At 40.3% G+C, this 9289-nt stretch overlaps 2 protein-coding genes across 2 annotated transcripts in view; both read right to left on the reverse strand.

The window, feature by feature from the left end:
• The window catches only part of LOC135526752 (shootin-1-like), a 30381-nt gene extending 28548 nt beyond the window's left edge, over positions 1-1833 (reverse strand). The window contains 1 exon segment of the mRNA XM_064955378.1: positions 1573-1833. Within this exon segment, the coding sequence (XP_064811450.1) occupies positions 1573-1650 (78 nt within the window). The 5' untranslated portion in view covers positions 1651-1833.
• Positions 1834-2234: 401 nt separating this feature from the next.
• On the reverse strand, positions 2235-8070 carry tmem216 (transmembrane protein 216). The gene is made up of 6 exons (XM_064955380.1): positions 8043-8070; positions 7673-7686; positions 4778-4871; positions 4542-4634; positions 4090-4291; positions 2235-2615 (listed from the first exon to the last, which is right to left on the reverse strand). Exons 1-6 carry the CDS (start codon positions 8053-8055, stop codon positions 2600-2602), a joined length of 432 nt encoding a protein of 143 aa, XP_064811452.1. The 5' UTR covers positions 8056-8070; the 3' UTR covers positions 2235-2599.
• Positions 8071-9289: the final 1219 nt, after the last annotated feature.

Below are 9289 nucleotides of genomic sequence, written 5' to 3' on the forward strand. Positions count from 1 at the left end.
TGGGGGAGAAGGGCCTTAGTCAGGGAGGTGACCAAGAACCTGATGGTCACTCTGACAGAGCTCCAAAGTTCCTCTGTGGAGATGGGACAATCTTCCAGAAGAACAACCATCTCCGCAGCACTCCACCAATCAGTTCTTTATGGTAGAGTGGCCAGACGGCAGACAGTCCTCAGTAAAAGGCGCATGACAGCCCGCTTGGAGTTTGCCAAAAGGCACCGAAAGGACTCAGACCATGAGAAACAAGATTATCTGGTCTGATGAAACCAAGATTGAACTCTTTGGTCTGAATGCCAAGCGTCACATCTTCAGGAAACCTGGCACCATTCCTAAGGTGAAACATAGTGGTGGCAGCATCATGCTGTGGGGATGTTAATCAGCGGCTAAGACTGGGAGACTCGTCAGGATCGAGGGAAAGATGAATGGAGCAAAGTCCAGCGAGATGATCCTCGATGAAAACCTGCTCCAGAGCGCTCAGGATCTCAGACTGTGGTGAAGGTTCACCTTCCAACAGGACAACAACCCTAAGCACACAGACAAGACAACACAGGAGTGGCTTTGGGAAAAGTATCTGAATGTCCTTGAGTTGCCCAGCCAGAGCCCGGATTTGAACCCGATCGAACATCTCTGGAGAGACCTGAAAATAGCTGTGTAGAGATGCTCCCCATTCAACCTGACAGAGCTTGAGAGGATTGAGAGGAGAAGAATTGGAAACTCCCCAAATACAGGTGTGCCAAGCTTGTAGCATCATGCCCAAGAAGACTCTAGGCTTTAATCACTGCTAAAGGTGTTTCAACAAAGTACTGAGTAACGTATCTCAATACTTACGTATATTTGATATCAGTTCTTTATATTTAATACATTTGCAATAATGTCTAAAAACCTGTTTGTTTTTTTGCTTTGTGATTATGGGTTATTGTGTGTTGATTGATGAGGGAACTTAAAAAATAAATAAAATGGTGTTGACTAGCATCCTGTTAAAGGATGTGGCCCACAGATCTTATACTTTTATTATTATTATTGGTATCATCAGTGGTATCACCCCTGTTTTAAATAGGCCCATTGTGCAATCATGCTTCAATTAACATTTTCTTTATTGATATTTTAAAAAAATGCTAAGGTTTAATTAAGAAATAGGACAGGCCTACTTGGTGGGACCCTCATTTATAGTGCATAAGATTGCATTTGTAGAAACAACAAATTAGGTAGTATAGAAACATAAAAAATCACGGTGATAAAATTACCTATAAAATATAATATGATGCTCCCAATTACCAAGCATCTAATCTGGTTTGTTCGACTGAGATCCAATCATTATTTTAGTGTGTCCAGCTAAAGACCCCAAACAAATCTAGCTACCAAAATGTTACAGACGCCGGGTTTTCCTAGAGGAGCGAGATTTTGGGAGGGGTCGGCCCTTTGATTTCTCTCAGCATAGTTTACGTACAACGAAGAAGCCAAACATTTCCATGGAAAAATAAGAACGTGTCACCTTGATCTCGTTCCGACTACTATGTTACTTCTGTAATCTTGGAAAAATGTCTCAAATACACGTAACGGGAGAGCATCTATTACCTGCATTTTCTGCGTATCCCTCGCCTCTTCCCCACATCCCTCCATCTGCACCAGTCCGGATGATGAAGACTGTAGCATTATTCACCCCGGCCGATAACTAATCTAATATCTTGGCCTGTATAATATCCTATTATAGAAAGAAAATAACTAAGCTACTTCTAACAACAACTGGCAAGTCCACTGATACGCCTTAGAAATAAATAGCATTTTATGTCTATATGGGATGGATGACTGCTACCGCTATTCAGGCACACTGGATCCTTTCGCTGACAGCATCGCATCGCCCACCCCGTCCCCCCCATACAGGGTTGATTACGCATGCATCCTCATGTCGTATTCGTCCACATTTGCTGATTAACATTAAAGCTTCACCCCATCAGATTGATTGTGCATTGTAATTAGGGATAAACGTTTTATTCAATGTCTTCAACTGTTATTATTAAATATATATATATATATATTATAAAAAAATATTATGATAACTGCCCATCTCTCCAGAGATTGACAAAAATGTATCAACGTTGCTTCAGAATGTTCAACAACACATATTTGGTCAATATCCCTGTTCTATGCAATTAGGATCTGGGTTTAACCACGGGCTGCTGGGGTGATTCAGCAAATCAGGAATATAAATTACTCAAGGAAAAAAGTCCTCTGGTGAATGAATGAGGAATTGTATTTATTACAGTAAATAATGAAATATAGTGCTCTGGATCAACAACAACAAACATTGTACAAATACATTCCATTACCAGGCACAGCAGATGGAATAACCTCATAAGACAATCCCATTGGTGCTGCTCGTACCATACAAGATTGACAGTTGATACAAAAACAGGTAAAAAATTTTTTTATAATAAAATAGATGACATTTCATCGTTACAAAAATATAAATATTCCGGCTATTAACAGACAATATAAAAACTACAACAATGTGGGATTTAAATACGTTCACATAACAATCCTGGTGAAAACCCTTTCTTCATTCCTCTTGAAACGATGTGGAACATTGCGGCATTCCTCTTCCTCAGTACACCTTTGACCTGACCAGCAAAATGGAGGGAAAAACTGATGAGAATGAAACACTGAGCAGATCAGGACACATCCAGCATCACTGATATAGGGCCTTTACAGTGAAACGCTACGCAAGGTCACATCCAGCATCACTGATATAGGGCCTTTACAGTGAAACGCTACGCAAGGTCACATCCAGCATCACTGATATAGGGCCTTTACAGTGAAACGCTACGCAAGGTCACATCCAGCATCACTGATATAGGGCCTTTACAGTGAAACGCTACGCAAGGTCACATCCAGCATCACTGATATAGGGCCTTTACAGTGAAACGCTACGCAAGGTCACATCCAGCATCACTGATATAGGGCCTTTACAGTGAAACGCTACGCAAGGTCACATCCAGCATCACTGATATAGGGCCTTTACAGTGAAACGCTACGCAAGGTCACATCCAGCATCACTGATATAGGGCCTTTACAGTGAAACGCTACGCAAGGTCACATCCAGCATCACTGATATAGGGCCTTTACAGTGAAACGCTACGCAAGGTCACATCCAGCATCACTGATATAGGGCCTTTACAGTGAAACGCTACGCAAGGTCACATCCAGCATCACTGATATAGGGCCTTTACAGTGAAATGCTACGCAAGGTCACATCCAGCATCACTGATATAGGGCCTTTACAGTGAAATGCTACGCAAGGTCACATCCAGCATCACTGTTATAGGACCGTTACAGTGAAACGCTACGCAAGGTCGCATCCAGCATCACTGATATAGGACCTTTATAGTGAAACATTATGCAAGGTCACAGCTTAAGCGCAAAGCATAATACATTCATTGATCAATAATCAACAATTGTTGAGGCCTAAAACCAAGGAATCTACCCAGGCATGTCATGCCTAGCCAGGGTGCCAGTCTCTTTCTCCAGTAGGAGAAACATGTCATGCCTAGCCTGGGTACCAGTTTGTTTCTGCTCTCTTGCCAACCCTTTAAATGTAAATTCCATAAGGAGTTGGCAAGAGAGTAGAAACAGACTGGTACCCAGGCTATGCCATGTCATGTTTCTCCTACTGGAGAAGAGACTGGTACCCAGGCTATGCCATGTCATGTTTCTCCTACTGGAGAAGAGACTGGTACCCAGGCTATGCCATGTCATGTTTCTCCTACTGGAGAAGAGACTGGCACCCAGGCTATGCCATGTCATGTTTCTCCTACTGGAGAAGAGACTGGTACCCAGGCTATGCCATGTCATGTTTCTCCTACTGGAGAAGAGACTGGTACCCAGGCTATGCCATGTCATGCTTCTCCTACTGGAGAAGAGACTGGTACCCAGGCTATGCCATGTCATGTTTCTCCTACTGGAGAAGAGACTGGCACCCAGGCTATGCCATGTCATGTTTCTCCTACTGAAGAAGAGACTGGTCCCCAGGCTATGGCATGTTTATTCTTGCTGGAGAAAGCCTGGGTACCAGTTTATAGGTCATGTTTCTCCTACCTGGAGAAAGCAGATATGGACATGATTCCTAGCAGCATCTCCAGACTGTAGAAGCAGAGTAACACAGCATTAAGGATGAACTCCAGGCGCAGGACGAAGGTCTGCAGCATCAGGTAGTACACAGACAGCACTGTGCACGGCACCAGGACCAGCACACTCACTGACATGGCCAGAGAACGCTCTGTTAAGTTCCCCTTCCAACCTGGAACAAGTGTGGATGGAAAAGAATGTTAGCACATGATCATCAGGAAGGACATATAGCATAGTCCTACAGTAGGTGCCAAATAGAACGACCAGATGCCATTATGGCAATAAATATGACAAGTAATAAGCACACAATGTAGGCTACATAATGTGAATATTCTTGTTTCAATGAACACGTATTATCCTACACCATGTGATGATGCAGAGACATACCTCTAGCCCAGAATACAGCTTAACAAAACACAAACCATAAAATATTCGGAGGGACTCAAGGCCAAGGAAAACAAGTAGTAGCCCAACATCCAACGTGAGACTTGCTGGTGGGTATGGTAACAACAATCCTGTGTAAATTCAAAGGCACGTTTAGAAATCAGTCATTTTGCTTTTAGCCTTGACACTGGGTTTGCAAAAACATCAGGCAGTGAGTGATCGATTAAACATTACTTTATGTCCCATTGTGTGACTATTTGAGTAGAATACAAACCTTTGTAAACAAACATAAGAACCTCAGCAAGAAAGTAGGCAGCAAAATACCAGCTGTTGAGGTAGAACAGGACCTGCAGTGGTGTGGAAGACAACTGAGATGTGTCGTTAAGGTCATATCGAAGACTTTCAAATGGTAGCCCACTGGCAGATTATATAGCCAAGGGTCTATGATAGGAGTAGGCAGGGCAAACCCATTTTTGGTGATTTCTGGTAGCCTTTATCATCAAAATAAATCACAGCACATTTTTGGACTCACTTCGCAGTTTCCCCAATGAGTAAGTCCAATACCATTGGAAATTCATGTTGAAAGTTCAATTTATATTCCTAAAACTTAAGTTGAAAATGATGCTGTTGCTGCTTCCTGTTGACAAAACATTTAGATCAATAGCTCAATGTAAAAACACAGTTAACACAGTGTCCAAATCAATAACCAACATGCAGAAACAGTTTGTAATATATTGAAAACCTAAACATAAAATGTACTGTCTACACATAAAACAATACTAATGTGAAACAATACTAATCATATTACTTGTATTTTTTTTAAATAAGCACCTTAGAAACTGCACACGCACCAAAAACCCTGTTGTTTTAAAAATAAATCACTCACATCGATTTGGGGGGGGATAAAATCTGGTAAAAACCACGTAATTTTACTCACTGGCTAGACAACAACCTGCAGAAGACAGTCAGCTACATTTTGCAATGTTGCATTTTGATATGGGGGACACCAACAGAAAGAGAAACGCAACACTTGTCGGACCCTCCAATCGATTATCACGTTGAAATCAATAGTTTGAGAGGGGGGAGATGAGGTTGCACGTCCTGTTGAAACTAACACAGCTCAAAAACCACACGGACTCTGGGACTAATGTGTACATCACTGGTTACAGGACAATTTGTAGGAGACACCTAGCTACATTCTGAAGTGTTGCATTTTGATTCAAGTGGGTCGACAACGCGGTAAGCGTAATGCAATCGTTTTTATTTTTTAGCACTTCCATCAATATCACATTGAAATGAATTGAATAAGGAGCAAACGTTTGCTGTGTATGCACTGTTTAAACAAACACTTTTCAAAGGCCACACGGAATCTGAGAAAAAATATTCACATCACTTGTAAAGAAGAGAATTCGTTGAAGACAGTTGTCAAAATTCTAGAATGTCGGAGGGAGATAACCATTTTAATTTAAACCAATCACAGTAAGGTACTTATCTGTTACCCAGAAATTATTTGATATTGATATTAAAAATGCTGCATTGTACATTTAAAAATGATAAGTGTTCTAAGTCCTGCAACAGACAGGCGCATATAACAAAATGAACGGTACCAACCCACATATATTAACCTGTTTAAAGCAATTGATTTAAATCTATTTGTGATGACAGTAAACTTTTATATTAGCGTCACCAATCTGAAGAAAAAAGGACCTTGTATCTCAACAAAAAATTTACGTGTTGAAAATGTGAGCTTGTGTAATGTAGTAACATAAACGTTGGGAAAATTGGCATAAAGTAAAAAGAATCAAATACAACAAAATAATTCAATACTTAAATTTAGGATGATGGTAAACCAAGCACACTCACAGTTTTTTTTTACAACAATGACATCTATGTCTTCCTACTTAACCATGGAGAGTTTAAAAATACACCTAAGCAAACTTTTACTGTGCTCTCTAGACTAGTTGTTCTCAAAGTGGGGTATGCGGAGGTACTGCAAGGGGATGATAAAAAAATAAAAAGATATACACTACTGTTCAAAAGTTTGGGGTCACTTAGAAATTCCCTTGTTTTTTATTGAAGAAAATCACATTTTTGTCCATTAAAATAACAAATTGATCCGAAATACAGTATAGACATTGTTAATCTTTGTAAATTACTATTGTAGCTGGAAACGGCTGATTTTTTAAATGGAATATCTACATAGGCGTACAGAGGCCCATTATCAGCAACCATCACTCCTGTGTTCCAATGGCACGTTGTGTTAGCTAATCCAAGTTTATAATTTTAAAAGGCAAATTTATCATTAGAAAACCCTTTTGCAATTATGTTAGCACAGCTGAAAACTGATGTGCTGATTGAAGCAATAAAACTGGCCTTCTTTAGACTAGTTGAGAATAAATGCACTGTAATTTAAAAATGTAATCTTTAGTTACTAAATGCATTTTTGGTATGGAATACCGTGATATACTAATCAATTCTTGAAGAATAAAACTTGTAAATGCCTCATGAGGTTAGTTCAACTGTTTTACCCCATCAGAACCTAAAATTGCTTTATTTTTTTTTATCTCTGTTAGTAAACAGTATAAATGTAAACAAACACTGTATAGCTTCAAAACATTGGTTACATTTATCCAGGCCAATCCCACAGCTTTCTACCAAAACAGTGCTTTATTATTGTTTCAATTAAGGACTCCAGCTTTAAAACGGCAACGTTTTCTCGCTGCCTCATGGCATATTGTGTAGAATTGCAGGATATTAGCTTAAAAGGCGAAATTCTCTCTCGATACCAAGTGGTGGGCTTTAAAAATGTTCCTTCCCAGAGCCTGAGACTTGGTTCAGCCAGCCATGCACTGCCGACGTCATTGTAAAACTCATTGAATGCTATTTCTTTTTTTATGTTGATGTCACTTGGGATATGAGAAACCGTTTTTGAGAACCCCCGCTCTAGACTAGAGCTTCCATAGTGAGTGTGAAGCAGCCTAAACCTATGCTTTGACGTCCCTAACGTTATGTCCCAAATCGGTACCCATAGAGCTCTGGTTAGAAGTAATGCACTATATAAGGAATAAAGATGCAGACTAACGTTAGCTGTCACAGTAGCTAATGAAATAGCTGACGTTAACTAGCTATTAAATGCAGCTTCTACATTACAACAAAAAACAAAGGATACAATTGGATGTTTTCCTGCAAGAATGAGACAAATGAGCAGTTAAACAAGTCTTCTTCAAAATCCTCCCATTTCATATCAATTATGTACATGCTTACAGTGATGTTTTTCCAACATGTCACGCTTGCTTAAACATTTAACATGCTGTCGCTGTTCGTGATAGAATGCTAGGTAGCTAACATTCTCTAGCTAGCTAAGTGGCTAGCCAGTTAGTAGATAACGTTACTTCTCCCATGATAAAGCCTACTAAAAAGTAAATTATCTTGAAACTGATAGCGCAACTCATATCCACGTTATGACAAGCGATTAATAACCAGAGACATTTATCGTTCACAAGTTGTCTGCACATTTATGAAAAATATTTCCCACTCACCAGACACCGCCATGTTAATTTACCATGGAGACAGACGCCGCACCCATAGAGATAGATAGAATAACAACCAGTGAAGAACAAACACCATTGTAAATACAACCCATATTTATGCTTATTTATTTTCCCTTGTGTACCCTTAACCATTTGTACATCGTTACAACACTGTATATATACGTAATATTACATTTGTAATGTCTTTATTGTTTTGAAACTTCTGTATGTGTAATGTTTGCTGTTAATTTTTTTATTGTTTATTTCACTTTTGTATATTATCTACCTCAAATGCTTTGGGAATGTTAACACATTTCCCATGGCAATAAAGCCCCTTGAATTGAAATTGAGTTGATAGAGAACTCTTGTCCCAAAAGTCTGTTTTAGCATGGGCAGCGCCAACGTCCCAGTCAGTATTAGGACGTCACCACCCAACGTCACCGCCTGTAGAGAAAAATACGGTGGTTACCTAGGTTACCCCCATTTGGCTCATAGCAACAACAAGCACAAAAATATATATTTTCCAAACGCAATGTTCTTGTTGTCTGTTTGTTTTAGTCGATTACACAACTATATTTAAGAAAAGTACATGTTTAAATTACTTTTCAACAATTGTCTGCTCTTAAGCGTTCTCTCTACTTAGAAAAGCGTAATATTGTAAGGCTTTCCTCATGCCCTTTTTCATGATGGCGCTAGCAACCAGAACATTAAGCTAGCCAATACCAACAACAAACAAACGGACTGTACAGCTACAAGTAGTGAGTGGAAACGGAGGACACTAAACAAGTTAAATGTATTTTCTGTGATGAAATGTTTTCCACACACATAGCTACGTGTAGCCTACTTGGACACCGGGTCCACACATTTCCTATTCTCCCAGGCTGAATATCCTGAGGCCACAGGGCTATTCTCCCAGGCTGAATACCCCGAAGCCACAGGGCTCTTCTCGCAGGCTGGATACCCTGAAGCCACAGGGCTCTTCTCCCAGGCTGGATACCCTGAAGCCACAGGGCTCTTCTCGCAGGCTGAATACCCTGAAGCCACAGGGCTCTTCTCGCAGGCTGAATACCCTGAAGTCACAGGGCTCTTCTCGCAGGCTGAATACCCTGAAGCCACAGGGCTCTTCTCGCAGGCTGAATACCCTGAAGCCACAGGGCTCTTCTCGCATTTCCATTTCTGGATGATAATGTTCTTGTTTGCTTATGGCCTTATACAGCTGGTTGAGTGCGGTCTTAGTGCCAGCATCGTTTTGTGGT

This window comes from Oncorhynchus masou, chromosome 32 (assembly GCF_036934945.1).
Source record: "Oncorhynchus masou masou isolate Uvic2021 chromosome 32, UVic_Omas_1.1, whole genome shotgun sequence".
Classification (NCBI taxonomy): Eukaryota; Metazoa; Chordata; class Actinopteri; order Salmoniformes; family Salmonidae; genus Oncorhynchus; species Oncorhynchus masou.